The sequence below is a fragment of the Misgurnus anguillicaudatus genome, chromosome 24, assembly GCF_027580225.2.
Source record: "Misgurnus anguillicaudatus chromosome 24, ASM2758022v2, whole genome shotgun sequence".
Classification (NCBI taxonomy): domain Eukaryota; kingdom Metazoa; phylum Chordata; class Actinopteri; order Cypriniformes; family Cobitidae; genus Misgurnus; species Misgurnus anguillicaudatus.
Window position 1 is genome coordinate 1,069,673 of NC_073360.2, and position 16,295 is coordinate 1,085,967.

The following is a 16,295-nucleotide window of genomic DNA, read 5'->3' on the forward strand; positions in this document are numbered from 1 at the left end:
TAAGCCATTTTATCCAGAAATACATTTATTTACATATTGAAGCATTTGGAAAATGCTTTTATCCACAGCGATCAACAGCACTTTAATCAGCATGTGTGTTCCCTGGGAATCAAACATAAGATCTTCGTGCATCTAACGCAAAGCTTTACCAATTGAAGCATTGAAACACTTGTTAATCGTTCTTTAAACCAAATATTGTGCGCCATGATTTGCCAAAACTAAGCAATCAGTTGGCAGAGGAACCCAAGACAAGACCTTTATCTACATACACTATCTGAACAGGTGAAGAAACATAACTGATTCCCTAAAGTCATTTCATTGACTATTTAAGCAGACTTACAGGATATTCACTCTGATCTACAGGATCCCGGAAAGGTTCGGAGTCTTCACACTGAAACATGTAGTCCAACAGATGCTTGCATTGGTCTTTCCACGCATCCCTGTCTTGCACAGCATCCAGTGAGGGCTGCAAACATACGCAGAACCACCAACATCTTTTACATCCATAATTCATTTGATTAAACATTTTGGCTTCTCAAAACTATTAAATGTATTTTACACTACCTGACGGAGTCTATGTCCAGCCGAGGTTCCAGGTGCGTCAATGTCATCCAAGTCCTTAAAAAACACATATGAATGAATCAATCTTATGTTTCAAGGAAAACACAGAAGATCAAAGCTAGAACATAACCTCACCTCATCATCTGAGTACTCCATGTTTTCGACAGCATTGTAGATTTCCATAACATCCGTACAGTGAGGTTTACTGTAGGTAACAAATTCAGAAGCTCTTATGATGTTTGCTTTGGTTTGTAATTGTTTTTCCAAATGTCAAAAACTGACCTTATAAACTTTAAGAGAACATTGGTGATGATCTTTGCAGAGTGGGCAATTTTACTGCGGGGCTCGTTGAATGTCTTGGCATTTTGTTCAATGTGTTTAATATCCCAGATCAGTGCAGACAGTCGCCTGAAAGAGACACATGTTATGAATAGGGATGCACCGAATCCAGATTTTTTAGGTTCGGCCGAATCCCGAATCCACCGTTTAAGATTCGGCCGAATCCGAAACCGAATACCGAATCCTACTTGCATCCTTATTCCATTAACACAATAAAGCACATTAATGAAGTAAACAACTTCCCACAGCAGTGTATTTTTCATTTTATTTAATTTTAACTGTACATTATGCCAGGATGACAAGTTGGAAAAACTATTTTGACAATTACCATAAGCCTATGCATAATGAAAGCGATGCGTTGCGACACGCTCGTTTTTCCAATAAGCAAGCAGCTCTGCGCTGAAAACCATATTCAACTTTGAGTGAGAAGTTCCGCTCGTCAATGTCAGTTTTCACACGGCCGTCCAATTACAGTGGAGGAGGGGCGGGACATTACCACAGCAACCAACCGGCTCACAGCTGAAGCATCACACCTACCAAGCGCTCGGCTGAAAAACAGCTGGCATTTGGCGTCCTCAAGGCGTTTTCAGCCGTGTTTAAAGGTTTTGGTGTGTCCAGCTCCTAAGGCTCACCGAAAGAAAAAGCTCATCTCCACGTCAGCACCCGATTTTGTGTAATCAACGACCGCGTGACGTCGACCAGCGTAGCGCAAGCCTAGGGTTCGGTTCGGTGGAAAAAAAATCTAGGATTCGGCCGAACCCGAACCCCGTCAAAAAGCCCAGTATTCGGCCGAATCCGAATCCTGGATTCGGTGCATCCCTAGTTATGAAGAAACCCAGCAACACAAACACCAATGGCATAGACTATAAAGAGAGTTGTATTTTAGTTCACCAAACAAAGATGTGAATTACCATCCATATTCACTTAATGCAAGTGAGCAAAATGAATCTTCCTACTGTGTACCACGAAAGTAAACCAAACTGGTTGGTGCGATACGCAGGTGAGTACATAATGACAATTACTTTAAAGATACAGACCTGTAGAAGTTGTGCTTTAACCGTAGTTTAATGGTGGTCAAGTCTGTGGGATATGCGATGACTGCACAGTATGTGGGATATTGAAGAAGGTCGACTGGACCAGAGAAAGGTGCAGTGATTTCTGTTGAAGATGAGAGACAGAAATGGAGACAAGGAGTCACGCGTCACATTTAAGTTCCAGTCTAATACAAATAAAGAATTAGTCCAAACAGAATCAAAAAGATATTCTAAGGAATATTCAACTTCATCTGCTTTCGTTAAGACCTTCTGAAGAGTGCAGCATTGTAATTTGAGTGGCATAAGCAATGGATCCACTAAAGCCGAAGGTATACCAGTGCGCATATAGTCCGCGTACAACAGCGCATGTGCGTGAAAATATTAAGACAGGACCATCCACTACAAACAATTATACTAAGGAAATAAACAGCCTTTGCACACACACTATTGTTTTTCTTCTTTAATTTTTACTTCTTCCAAGAACAGAAAGGTGTGGAGCACGTTCATTACCATAATGTTTGATTCCTGTTCTTTGTTGTCTTCTTGTTTGTTTTAAACTGTGTTTGCAATGGTGGAACGGCTACTTTTCTTCACCTATCCTAATGTTTTAAGAAGGGGAACCTTTTAGAGGAACTACACAGGGATTAACATTATTAACCGCTTAACCATTAATAAGAGTTTTGATTAATTCTATCATTGTAACTCATTAAAATAAGCATTTACAGTACAAGTATCCACAGTACTGTTGTACCATCACCATAAATAACCCTAATATTGTGTTTATATTTACAACGTTTCTTTACAGCTTTGTTGTGTTGATGCGCTGCTTCATTTAAACTGTAGCAACGGTAAAATGTTTAAATGTTTTTAGTCTTAATGAAAAAAGTATGCTTGGAAAGGAATCATTCCACACCAGCAGTGTACGTGATTCAAATTTCCTCATCAGAATAGTACGCAAACTAGGGGACGAACACACAAAACACCAGTGTTTCCCCTACCATTTTATAAGGGGGGCGCCTCACCCTCCTTACGGCTCCTCCCGCCCCCCTTGAAGGTCAAGTAAATTTTATTAGATTTTCTTTGAAGTGCCAGAGAACAATTTGCTATTTTATTAAACAAACTAAACAGCCCTCAAGTAATATGTTATTTATCTTATTTCCACGATGGCATGATTCTCTCAGTGTTTGCGCACATTTATATTTTACTGTTCGGCTTAATTTACTGCGCATGCTCTCTCTCTGTGTAGCTCGCGCCTCTCTCTCCCATAACTGGTGACGGTGTTTTGAAAGTCCGCCTCCGTATACTTTATTTTTTTTGCGTAAACATCAACAGTCACGGATGTTACTGACAGAGAAGACGACTGATCGAGTTTATCATGACTTTCCCACGCACACGCGCGCATTATCTCCAACACATTTTTGGCAGTGACAGGCAGATCATCCAGTTTGAGCAATGGGTACAGATACACATCACATCTAATTTAAAATCAGGCTAAATGACACATTAAAAAAAGATAATAAAGCCACGCACCCACAGATGTGAGCTGCTCTATGGCCATGATAATGCGTGCACTCTCTTCCTCTCGTCCCCTGTCGCCCCATTCACCCTCCTGTGGCGTATATAGGATATCAATCATCTCTTCATCTGTCACTGGCACACCTGCCCCGACCGACTCTGGCCGCTCAGCTACGACACAGAAACCAAAGACAATGTTCAAATGCTAGATTCCTGACAAAAGAGGAACTTGAAATATAAGGTTGAGATATCTACCATCTTCAGGAATAGCTTCCACATCCCAAGGACTCAGCTTCTCAGTCTCACCATTGTCCCACCTGCAAAAAACAGAAAGTCACAAATTCAGTCCATGGCCAAGGAGTTTACCACACTCTTATTTTTTCCAAGCAAAGTTTGGGCTTACTTGACTTTAAAGCACTGAAAATGGCTGTCAGGATATTGCAGCTGATACGGTTCCTGACAAACTATGGTCCCAAACCACCAGGCATCATCAATCACAGAGCGAAATCGATCATCTACAGCAACAATGAACACATAAATCAACACATGTTCTGCATATGTCCATCACTTCATTAAATACATGTTGATCCGATATAAAATCACAATAAACTCTCCATTCGGGTCATCCAGTCAACTTACTCGGTCTCCACGCTCTGTTTCGCGCCTCATCATAACTCTGATGCAGCACCAGGAAATCAATTACATCTGGCATATCATGATATCTAAGAAAACATAGCAAAACATTTACTACATTCCTAAATCTACAAAGCAACATTTATAAACATATTATTTACATTGAAATATATCTTAACGGATGCAAACTCATCAGGAGTGAATAAATAAATAACCTGTCTGTGTGGGGTGTATAAGTATATACAAATACGAAACTAATTTTCTATAATAATTATGATATGTGTATGTATGCATGCATGTATGTATTAATTGATCAGGATAAAACCCACAAATAACTTCAGATGAAATACAGGACTCTCTAAAAACATGTGTGGCGGCTGTTTCAAGATGCACAATAAGGAGGCACTTGAAGAAAGATGGGCTGCATGGTCGAGTCACCAGAAGAAATTCATTACTGGACACCAAAGACTGACCTTGCAGATCCCCCTCAGCCCTCATTTTCAAAAACTTATCGGATCTAGATGAATCACAATAATTACCTATTTTGGATCCTAAACAGCAAATTTCGCCAAAAGTTTGCATCCCTGTTTTTGCTAAAAGGATTACATTTTTTAAGTGCAAACATACTTAATTGAGAAGGATCTGTCTGTAACTTGGCCTGTTCCAGGATCAATTTGGGTCAGTTTCAAACAGCACAGCGTTGGTGGGCACACTTCATACTTGATCCCTGTTATTTTCACAAACTCCTGATCCTAGTCAAAAGCACAAAACAAAAGTTTTCTTTGCATCAGTGAGCAAGTTCAAGTGGTCGTTCACACCATAGCTAGATGGGTAGTGTGCACTAGGTCTAAGGTGTCAAATCAATATTATAAAACGGGCAGTTCTGGTTCTTCATTCTGATTGGTCGAAACGCGTTCTAAGCCGTGATAAAATACCCCGGTAAACCCACGGTTCAGACCGCATTACATAATTATCACTGCACCACTGTTGCTGCGTACTGATTTATGAAAATAAACACCACAGTCTTTAATCATATTTTTAATTTGTCAACAATTGCACAATTATGGCGATATACAGATACAGGTCAATAAATATTGTTGAGTCATCTAATCAATAAAGAGAAAACGCTTCCTGATGAGTTTCTGCCTCAAATTCATATTTCTGCTATCCACTGGGTGGCGATCTTACCCAACTTAAACACTGACGCATACACTCAACATTCTCTTACAAAAGTTATTCACAAAAATGGAATTATCTCCGCTTTTAGCTAAAAATTGTTGATAACAAATGACACGGTTTTGTTGTTGTTGTTTGAAAGCGGATGGTCTGTTCTTTCATTTGATATTTTATGTTTATTTAAAGAAGATCATTTTTCTGTAAGGCATTAAACAAAAACTGGGTGGCAACTTTATAAAAAAAAAAAACGCTGATGGGGAAAGAGTTCAGCATGCTTCCAATCATATTTGATCATCACTTCAACAGTTGCACGATATAAATGTTAATGTATAAATTAGATGAATGTTGATTTATGAAAATACACCACAGTCTTATCATATTTTCATTGTGTCTTTTCTGCATCTGTGTTGGTTGGAAACTGCGCTCTGTTGCAGCCACACTTGATTCTGAGGAACTACTTTGTTTGGCGGAAGAGTAATATTTGTATTAATATAATTACAGCTTATTTGTGTTTTATTTTATAAAATCCCGCTAACGTAATGCATATAAAGTAACCGTTTTATAAAAGCAATAACCCCCGCGAAGCAGTGGGGTTACAGTGCATTTTATAACAGCTAAGGGTTATAACTCCGCTTCGCGTTGTGCCTAACAACGCCCCTTAGCTGTTATAAAATGCACTGGTAACCCCACTGCTTCGCGGGGGTTATTGCTTTAATAACCAGCAATATACGCTGCACTTCCAAAAAAGTCACACACACTCTAATAATGCATTGGACCGCCTTTAGCTTTGACTATAGAATGCATTCGTCATGGCATTGATTCGATAAGCTTCTACAATGTCACAACATTTATTTCCATCCAGAGTTGCATATATTTTTGCCAAGATCTTGTATTGATGATGAAAGAGTCGGACCGCTGCGCAAAGTCTTCTTCAGCACATCTCAAAGATTCTCTTTGGGGTTAAGGTCTGGAATCCATGTGTGAAAATAAACAGTGTTGCATGCTCCCTAAACCACTCTTTCACAATTTGAGCCTGATACATCCTAGACTTGTTATCTTGGAATATGTCCGTGCCATCAGGGAAAAAAGATCCATTGATGGAATAACCTGGTCATTCAATATATTCAGGTAGCCAGCTGACTGCATTCTTTGGGCACATAAAGTTGCTGAACCTTGACCTGAGCAACTGCAGCAGCATTTGAGTTCACCAAACGTTTAAGTGATCGCCGATCACGATAATTCAAGATTTTTTTCACAAGAAGATGGTTCCCCACTATCCTTTCAGATTTTATTAAAACGTTGGAGAGTTATTAACCCAATTTTAGTAGTTTCAGCAATCTCCCTTAGATATTTTTCTTTGCTTTATACATGCCAATAATTTGAGCCTTCTGAAACCGATTAACACCTTTTTCATGACCACAGGATGTGTCTTCCGACATGGTTGTTTAAGAAATGAGAAGCTACTCACTGCATTAGTTAGTATTAAATAACTTGTTGCCAGCTGAAACACAATCATCCATGCAGTTACTCTGCAAAGAGAGGCTCTTACCTATTTGCTTCGTTAAATCAAGGTGGTGACTTTTTTTGGACAGGCAGTGTATTTTCAAAGTTCCTTTAGTAATTTGATTGAAATCTTACCCTTAACTCAAATTTCTTCCATGGCTGTTTCTCTAGATTGATAGGGTACAGGTTACTCCTACAGACCGCATCCACATACGCCTCATGACCCTGCCGAAAATAGATGACCTACAAAGAGAAACACAGAAACAAAAGTACATTAGACATACAGGTTCCACAGACATACGATAATACAAAAGACAAGTGAAACAATCAATACCTCATCTCCCATTTGAGGCACAAAGGGGGACTTCCTGGGAATGACATCAGTGATCCAGGCTGAGGGGCGGAACTCATTTGAGATCTCTCTGTTAATGGGCGGCCTTGGTTTTGGGCGCTCAATTTCACAGAGCCAGACATAACAATTAAATTTTAAAATAACTTAACTTATTTAATAACTTAAAGCTGCAATCTGTAATGTCTATTGATTAAAAATGAACAAAAAATAACCACTGAGCAAGTACACAAAATTTAGCGTTACTTGGAGAAGAAAAAAAAAACTCCAGATAACTTGGCATTTTATTTCATACAGAGATGAATAGAAGCAAATTTTGGATTGCAGCTTTACACTGAAAAAAATTACTTATTATTTATCTAAAAATCCCTAAATCAAGATGTATTTTCTTGATGAGCAAAATTACCTAAGAAAATAAGTCTAGTTCTTTGACAAAAATAGTGAATGTGTGCTTAAAACAAGCAAATAAATGGGATAAGAAAAAAATCTTGAAATAAGTTTACTTTTTCCTTAAACACTTAAAGAAAAAAATTCTTACCCCATTGGCAGATATTTTTGCTTGTTTTAAGCACACATTGACTTAAATTGTATATATTTGGTCTAAAAACTAGACAAATTTTGCTCATCAAGAAAATACATCTTGATTTTAAAATTTTAAGATATTTCTACTGAAAACAAGAAAAAAACTAAGAAATTCATTTTTGCAGTGTACGGACACTTTACAAGAGAAAAAAAATGATAAATTATTAAATTAAAATAGTCTGCTCTCCTAAAATCTTACACTCTTAACTCTAGACTCCTCTCTTTAACCAAGCATAAGCCAGGGTTTGTGTTTTAGGTCACCACTAAAATCTGTATCAGCTTCAGGTCCAGATGTGTATCCTACTGTCACCTCATATTACTATTTAACTCTCAAGTACCAGCATCATTACAATAGGGGTTTCAAAAGGTCAAATAAATGTTCAATTAATGTACATCTCTAATTCTCATTATAACGTTTATGTTGTATGTTATACAGCCCAGCAGGTACCTTTGGCGTTTTGTTCTTGGCCTTCTTGTGCTTTCGAGGTGAAGATGTCTGTTCCTCTTCACCCAGAGTTTGCTCTTCTTCTGCTGCATCTTCATCCTCCTCGTCCTCATCCTCTTCCTCAGAGCTGCTGATCCTGCGGCAAGTGCGCCTTCGGGACGATGAGGATGAAGGCGGTCGCATGCTGATTCCAGCATCTGCCGTCCAGTCCGAACAATCACTGGAGGAGTGACTTGAAATAAAAAACATTTATCACTAAAGTGTATAAAAAAGCACTGCATAAAAAATCGTGCATTTCATCATTGCCAAACAGAAAATGGCACAGTTTTCCTGAAATCCTTGGACATTTCTATGTAACTCACATCACACAACAATTGATGATGGTAAATCATTCAATGACGACCATCAAACAAATGAATTAATTGTTATATTGTATTATTAGATGTACTGTTAAGAGCTTTTGGTTGTTTTGGTCAAACAATTTTGCTCATCACACAATTTTTATTTGATACAACATGCAACATGATGCAACATACCTCGAGCTATCACTTCTCCATTCCTCCTCATCCTCAATGGATGAATCAACATCACTGCCCTCGATTTCACTGGCCTACACCAAAAACAATCATACAAATTGATATTAGGGATGGGCATTCGATTAAGTTTTCTTAGTCGATCGTCGGGAGAATTAACGATCGACTATCGATTAATCATTAATATTTTTATAATAAAATGTATTATTCAACTTTTATAATTAAAAAATGCAATGAATACAAATATTCAGCGTGTTTTTTCCTTGATGAGAAATTTATTACAAGATCAACTTGTGGCAGACAGTTAAACTATGTTTCAAACATATATGTGCATGCATATGCGGTGCTCTAAAGCCACAGAACCTGCAGCTGCGAGCCAGCGTTCTTAAACAGAGACCTCATTGGTTCCAAAATAAAAAAAAGAAACATGTTTAACATTAAATTAAACAAAAAACATAATATTACTTAGATCTGAAAGGTTTTGTCAAAGTGTAACTCAAAATTATCCAAGCCAGATATTAGCCTTTCTAACATTAGGCTAACTTAACAAATTAGGCTACTTAAAGCCTCTTGAATAATAACTAACTTTAGTAACTCGCATAAAACTTCTGCACCAGTCTATTTTTTTGAGAAATATAAGCATGTTTTGGGGTCAGACGCGACCGCAACCCATGGTGACTGTCAGTCCAGCCGCCGCCGAAAATACCTGCTCCGAGGAGACTGACCGGGATGCACAGGTAGGCTACCTCAGCGCTAACTTGGCTTATTTCGAATAACTGTAAGAATACATTTCTTTTAAATATATTTTTGTCATATAAAGTTTTGAGACATGGCTTAATAATGTTTTTTTTTCACTTATTGCTTATTTAGATTTATTGTGCGGTTAACAGCGTTTTTGACGCATTTACCTCAGAGATTATTTTAGTAATATTGCTTTTTTCCGGTAATAATAATACAATTTATATTTCAATCCTGTTTCATTGTCTGTTTATTCATTTCATTATGCTGTTATGTTAATGTGAGGATATTTCTTTGCCATATGAGACGTGCCGTTATGTTAATACTTTCGTATAATATTCAAATAATATGCGGAATAATGTCTGCATCTTTGAATAACTGTAGGAATACAGTTGCTTATTTTTGTCATAAAGTTTTGAGAAATAATAATATTGTGAGGATTCTTTCCATATGAGACGCTTTTTGTCGTTGAATAGCTACTCTCGTTTATTATATGGAAATCATATACATACATAGTAGGAAATATATAATGTGGAAGGGTAGACTTGCAAAGTTACTCTGCTTATTTTTATTTATGATATAAGTGGAGATAAATAAAGCATTGCAAAAGTGCTGATTTGATCCATTCAGATCCTGACCACCAGGCTAGAGATTTTTAAACACCCTTAATCCACACTTACTAGTCTGTCAAATAATATCTAAAATATATTGTTTTGTGAAAAAAAAATCATGCTTTGTTCTATTGTTTATGCGGAAAAGTGTTCACAGAAAGTGTCAATCACATGAACGTTTTATATGCAGAATAAGCGGTCAGCAGCGCACTGCAACGGGTGCTTGACGGATTCGTCCGCACACATACGCAACCGCACTGCATACGGAGTATTTGTGAAACAGGAGTTAGATAAAAAACAAATTAACGTGATTGACGAAATTCTTAACAATCAATTATCGATCATCGATTAATTATCCCCATCCCCAATTGATATTGACATTAATAATTTTGTTTGTAGGTATTACAGTACTTCCAAACATTTTACCTCAGAAGAGGATGTCTCCTCCCCCTCCTCACAGGACATCTCTATGAACTCTTCAGCCAGTCTCTCTTTACGCTCCAAGTTCTTATGACGTTTGCGTGACTGTACACGCTTGTCACATGGCCCTTCATCATCCGAATCATCCTGCAAGCATCAGTAAGATCCAACTTTAATGTGTGTTGAACACAATGTCAGTGACAAGGTTCATAACCGACATAACCCTACCCTGAAGCTGGCATGGGTCACTCTCCGTTTCTTTGTGTTGTAAAAGGCCACCTCCTCCTCACCCTTGACTGATCTGAACGACTCCTGGGACCTAAATGAACCATCAGCATGGTTTAAATGATTTTCCAAATGGAGGATAAAGTCTTTGTGCACATTATGACTGTTGTAAAATACTAGCTTACTACTAATTTAACACATAAGGAAACGTAGCAAATGTTTCACACATTGATGACGACATCACATTGCACGAGAGCAGTGTCTAGTTATCATCCGAAAACATCATATTTCAAGTTGTGGAATGTATCAAGCACAACAATGTTCTGGAAACATAATCTAATTTTATCCACCAGCTAAACTGAGAGTCTACAGATTAAGAATGTTACCTGTAGCTGCTTGCCGTGAGCTCAGGCACGACGACCCTACGTCTCCAGGCCTGAAGGTCCCTTTCTGTGGCCATCTGGCTGCGTGGAGCATTTTGGTGCATCTGCCGTACGCCCTCCACCTGTCCACTGCGACGCAAACCCACATTAGGCGGAGACTGCACCTCCATCCGATCGTTCAATGACACTGCGATTTTAAACGAATAAGCATGTGATTAGCAAAAGAGAAAATGGCAAACTGACTATGGCATGGCAAACAAATTCATCACTGCACATCTTTATGCTAGGGTTGTTCATTGTAACAGTAAGAGTAATGGGTCTAATTTTTTCGTTTTAAAAATACACTTTTTTCATAAATATGTAGGTCACATTTTTGGTTCAGAAAATTTTTAATGACTTCCCTGTTAATGACTTGATTGAACAGGCCAGCACTCATAGCATTTAACTCCTACCATCATCCACGCAATTATTTTCAAATAGGGTGTGAATGTTTAGTATTACTAGTCTAATGCTACGTTTACACCAGCCGGAGTAGAGGCGTCAAGTGCGAGTGATTTCAATGTTAAGTAAATGTGAAGATGCATTGACGCACGTCTGGAGGTCTCGCGGTGCGGTTGAGGCGTTTGGTGTGGCGCGTTACAGGCAATTCCGCCTCATTCGTGTGTCTAGTTCGCACAAATGGTGCGAATTGAGCGTCTGGCGTGATACGCGCGATTGGTGCATTTTGCGTTTGACTCGAACTTGCGGCTAACGCCAGAGTAAAAAAATTTGAACTTTGGCGGATTTTCGCGCCGCGTTAACCAATCAGGAGCCTGCTTGCTGCTGTGGTGGCAGCCCCGCCCGGAGTCACTCATTCAACATGAAGGAACGCTTGATATTGTCCAAAAGCAGTCACCCGGAGCTATACGACACAAGTTCTTATTTCTATATAGACAGGAATAAAAAGGACATTGCTTGGAAGAGTGTCAGTGAGGACATCGGGCAACCTGGTAAGTTGTAAATACACATTTCACTTTTGAGTCACGTGACGTTTATCAACCCGCGCCGTTTATTTTCCCCCTATAGTAAGGTGACTAAACACAAACCGGTAACTCTCTTGATAAATGCACAATCAACATCAGTCATCTTGCAAACAAACAACCGGATAGCACTTGCCCCTCCCACAAGAAGTGGATTTTGCCTCACTACTTCGCTCTAGACGAATGCATTCAAACTGTTCAAGCAGCAAACTAGGCATGGTAGACGCGATTTTGACGCCTCAAACACGGTTGGTGTAAACGCAGCATTACAGTATTACTAATATTATGTAGTATAACATTTTACCATTTATCACACAGTAATTATTACTACATATTAGCAACTACTGTTTCCGACATAAACCCATGTCAGTTAACCCCTAGCCCTTTACTATGGTAGTTTAATTCAAGTCAGAAAACCACAGCAGTTTTAATTCTTCAGTGTAAATCTCTGTCGCACCTCTGCGAGGAGTTCCAGGCTCTGGAAGACGGGCAGGGACACCCTGCACCCGACCTGCGACCTGCCGGTCCTGATGCTCCTGAAGTTGGCGAATGACATCATCCAGAACGTTGTGGCGAGGTTCCTCGCTCTCTGTGGGCTGCTGACTGATGACCTGCTCCACAACCTCACCGTCACCTGAAATTAAACGTTGTAGATCAGAAAGACTTTGCACTGCTTTTCTGCTCTGGACTATGAATGCAGTAAACGACAAATGACGACAAAACAAGGGCATCTTACTTGTAGCGACATAGCCTAGTTGAGGAACTAGATGTTCATCTGCGATATTCTCTCTTCCAGGGACCAGTCTTTGAAACTTGGGAGGATGAGGGTTTCCATCTACATCCACTAGGAAGGGAGGAGGCATCAGGTGTGGGGCTTGCTGGGTCTGTTCATCCAGAACAAACCCGTTCGAATCCCGGATGAGCGGCCGGTAATCCGTGTGGAAGAACACCTGGTCTGGAAGCTAAGGACAGATAAATCAAAATGTGAAACTATTCTGTATGTAGGAAGTTGCCAGTTGTTTAATATCTTGCTGCTAGACTTCATGAATCTTACAAAGCTTTTCATAAGGCTTGGAGCTCCCAAAGCCAAATATAACCAGATGTCCATGAGAGTCTGTGCAAGCAAATCGATGGCCATCAGGTGTAAACTTACAGTCAAACACAGCACCGTGTCCTTGACCTTCAATCTACACAACAGAAACAACATTTAGATGAATAGAGAAAATAGTATTTAAAAAAGAAAATTACATCAAAGTCATTGCTAAATTAGCAGAATGTAAGGAATGTCTTCGCTTTCGTTGAGGGCCTAAAGGCTTTTTTACGACCACAGTGATGCACACACTTTTATAAAGTATGTTTTTGGGCATCCCTACCTCATGCACAAACAAATGTCTAATGATAAAACTATTGAGGATGTGCAAGTGCTGGAAACAATTGTACCATATTGAAGTAATGTAGAGTTTTGGTGCCTCTGATTAGGTCCCATATGAAGACGTTTCCATCATGGCCGGCAGAGAGCATGACCCGAGGATCATAGGGGTGTGGCTCCAAAACAAAAACCTCTGCCTCATGGCCCTGCATAAGGGGTCAAGAGAGATGCATTTAGTTTTACAGAGCACATACCTACATGTCAAGTATGTTTGTTTGTAGGGCTGCACGATTAATCGTATTTTTATCATGATAACGATATGCATGCCCCACGATTAATTAATGACAATCGTCACGATTAATGTGTAAACACCAAGCACAAAACAGTCTAGAATCAAGCAATGTGTTCGTTATGGGCGGAGTCAGAGTAAACGGAGTGTTTTTGCAAGCGCAGTCTTATGGTACAAAATACGATAGCATCACAAGATTTACGGTCATTCACCTTGAACGAGAATAAAGGCAGAGCAACAAGAAGAAAGTGCAGAAATATGTATGTTTAATTCCCAAAAAGGGTCATATAGGCCTACCTACATTGTTTGGATATTTCGGATTTGAGGAAAGTGATGCTGATCAGGTAAGATACGTCTTGTGCAAACTGTGATCCTGTTCCGTGACAAGCGTGAAATATCAAAAGTTTCAATAGTTCACAATGCACCTGTTGCAACAGTGTTTAGCGTCTCCGCCAGCAGGACATTTAGCGCATCAGGAAAAATGGAGAACTGAATTAAAACCTTAAATACTGCGCATAATCTATAAAAGACTTCTTTCTGTAGTCATGTAAAAATGCGGTGTCATTTTTTTCTTGTTTGAGAGACTTTCTTCTTAGTTTAACTGTTGGATACACGAATAACCATATTCTATGTTAAAGCCTTGAATTTTAATTGATGCATAGTGAATGTGTAAGGTAAGGCAACCTGCATGTTTATTTCGTTTCATGTTTATTTCGTTTTGTTTTGATTAATTAATTTTCATTATTTTCTGCACCCCGCCGCAACTGCGAGCAACAGAGCAGCCTCCCTCCGCTTTAAAAAAAAATAGTGTTGATAATAAACATTTAAACTAACATTGTTATATGCTGAAAATATATATTTTATATAGATCTTATTGTAGGCAAGTGAAGTGTTGATTTGAGAGGCTCAACTAATCAAACAAGTCGTCAACATGACGTTAGCTGTCGGCTGCTAACCGCTTGGTCATTATCAAAAACCTTAATTTAACAAACAAAAAAGGCTCTAAAATGTAAGAAATAAAAGATATTTTATAATTTTGACAGTTAAAACTGAACTGCTTTAATTGCTGCAGTAGTAGTACAGCTGTAAGGAATCTGTGTAAGGAGGTTTTTTTTTGTTATTTCTGCGCATTTCTTTTGCAAAATCTATGCGGAATTTTGCAGAATGATTTTAATTTTTTTTAAAAGATATACGAGAATGGGAGCTGTGGATATTACAAAACAATAAAATATTTTATAATATAGGCTTATAAAATGTATATAATATTATATACATGGCTATAAAATGTGATAAAAATACAGAAGTAAATAGAAGTTCATCACTAAAAGAATGATCGTAATTTTTAATCGTGATCAAAAGTTTGAGCAAAACAATCGTGATCATAATTTTTCCTGTAATCGTGCAGCCCTATTTGTTTGTTAGATACCCAAAGATTAACACGAGATTTGGCAGTGTCATGTGACCTTTAAAATATGAAGCAACTGTCCGCTGTAGGAATTCCAGACTTTGAGAAGATGATTGTTAACAGCAGTTATGACTGTGTTGTCATGTCGGTCCCAGGAGACCATGGTGACTTTGGGTTTGAAAAAACTTTCATCCTCTGTTAAAGGTGCGGACCTAAAGAAAAAAGAGAGGGAGAAAGTACAGTAAGCTGCAGAACGCCTTTAATGAAACATTACTTTGAGATATAGTTTCTCAAAATATTTGTATACCCTGGAAGAGTGGCAGACATGTGCAATAAAAGACTCTTCCATTGATGTCTTTGATGCAGCCGCCATATACGTGCCGTCCCATCCCGACTGCCACTCACAAATCTAAAATATAGATAAATTACTATTAAAACATTTACAGCACAGACTAACAGAGAGCAAAACATTTGTTGGAAACCATAAATAGTACCTCTCTCCTGAATGACAGAACTGGATGCTGTCCACCTTGTCCTGCAAAATATCATGGTTAAAATTTAATAACTCGCACACACAACATCCACACAAAATGAATCTACATAGTCCATAGAATAAACACATTATTTAACGCTTTAAACAATTTAGGTCCAAAAAAAACAACTATAGCTATTTACTTCTTTCCATTTAAACGTGCCACGTCAAAATACATCGTGCCAGGTTTGACGTCGGTGGCAAAACATTCAACTAGAACTTAAGTGCCATGATCAAAATGAATGTGAATTGTTTTTCAGAAAACATTGGATATAGCACAAAACATACTTGATGTTTTTAACATTTTTATTTTTAGCTAATCATCCATTATACAAAAAAACAGGACCTCAAACCTATTGTAAAATGCTTGCAGAAAAGAAAGTCGAACCGCTTGGGAACGACTCAAGGGATATTTCGATTTTTGGATAAACAGTTTATTGAATTCACCAGCCCTTACAGTGTGAGAGTCAAGTTCAGCTAGTTTTTCCGGACTACCACTGCCCAGGTAGTATATCCTGATGACATCATCAGTACTTCCTGTTGCAAGGAACATGCCACCTGAAGGGAAAACAAATGTATACATTGTAAACAAATGTAAACATACAGGTCAAAAAGAGCAATTTAGATGTTCAGT

At 38.5% G+C, this 16,295-nt stretch overlaps 1 protein-coding gene across 1 annotated transcript in view; it reads right to left on the bottom strand.

The window, feature by feature from the left end:
- Positions 1-16,295, bottom strand: part of brwd1 (bromodomain and WD repeat domain containing 1) — a 45,492-nt gene that overhangs the window by 12,347 nt on the left and 16,850 nt on the right. The window contains exons 11-35 of the mRNA XM_073863095.1: positions 16,119-16,219; positions 15,624-15,664; positions 15,437-15,538; positions 15,188-15,341; positions 13,507-13,641; positions 13,122-13,253; positions 12,803-13,025; positions 12,524-12,700; positions 11,051-11,234; positions 10,668-10,758; positions 10,446-10,586; positions 8,674-8,747; positions 8,141-8,369; positions 7,096-7,212; positions 6,897-7,004; positions 4,710-4,834; positions 4,089-4,171; positions 3,853-3,964; positions 3,705-3,766; positions 3,465-3,620; positions 1,938-2,058; positions 844-969; positions 697-766; positions 565-618; positions 341-466 (exon numbers count right to left, since the gene is read on the bottom strand). Coding sequence (XP_073719196.1) covers positions 341-466; positions 565-618; positions 697-766; positions 844-969; positions 1,938-2,058; positions 3,465-3,620; positions 3,705-3,766; positions 3,853-3,964; positions 4,089-4,171; positions 4,710-4,834; positions 6,897-7,004; positions 7,096-7,212; positions 8,141-8,369; positions 8,674-8,747; positions 10,446-10,586; positions 10,668-10,758; positions 11,051-11,234; positions 12,524-12,700; positions 12,803-13,025; positions 13,122-13,253; positions 13,507-13,641; positions 15,188-15,341; positions 15,437-15,538; positions 15,624-15,664; positions 16,119-16,219 — 3,044 coding nt within the window. The remainder of the gene's footprint in view (positions 1-340; positions 467-564; positions 619-696; positions 767-843; positions 970-1,937; positions 2,059-3,464; positions 3,621-3,704; positions 3,767-3,852; positions 3,965-4,088; positions 4,172-4,709; positions 4,835-6,896; positions 7,005-7,095; positions 7,213-8,140; positions 8,370-8,673; positions 8,748-10,445; positions 10,587-10,667; positions 10,759-11,050; positions 11,235-12,523; positions 12,701-12,802; positions 13,026-13,121; positions 13,254-13,506; positions 13,642-15,187; positions 15,342-15,436; positions 15,539-15,623; positions 15,665-16,118; positions 16,220-16,295) is intronic.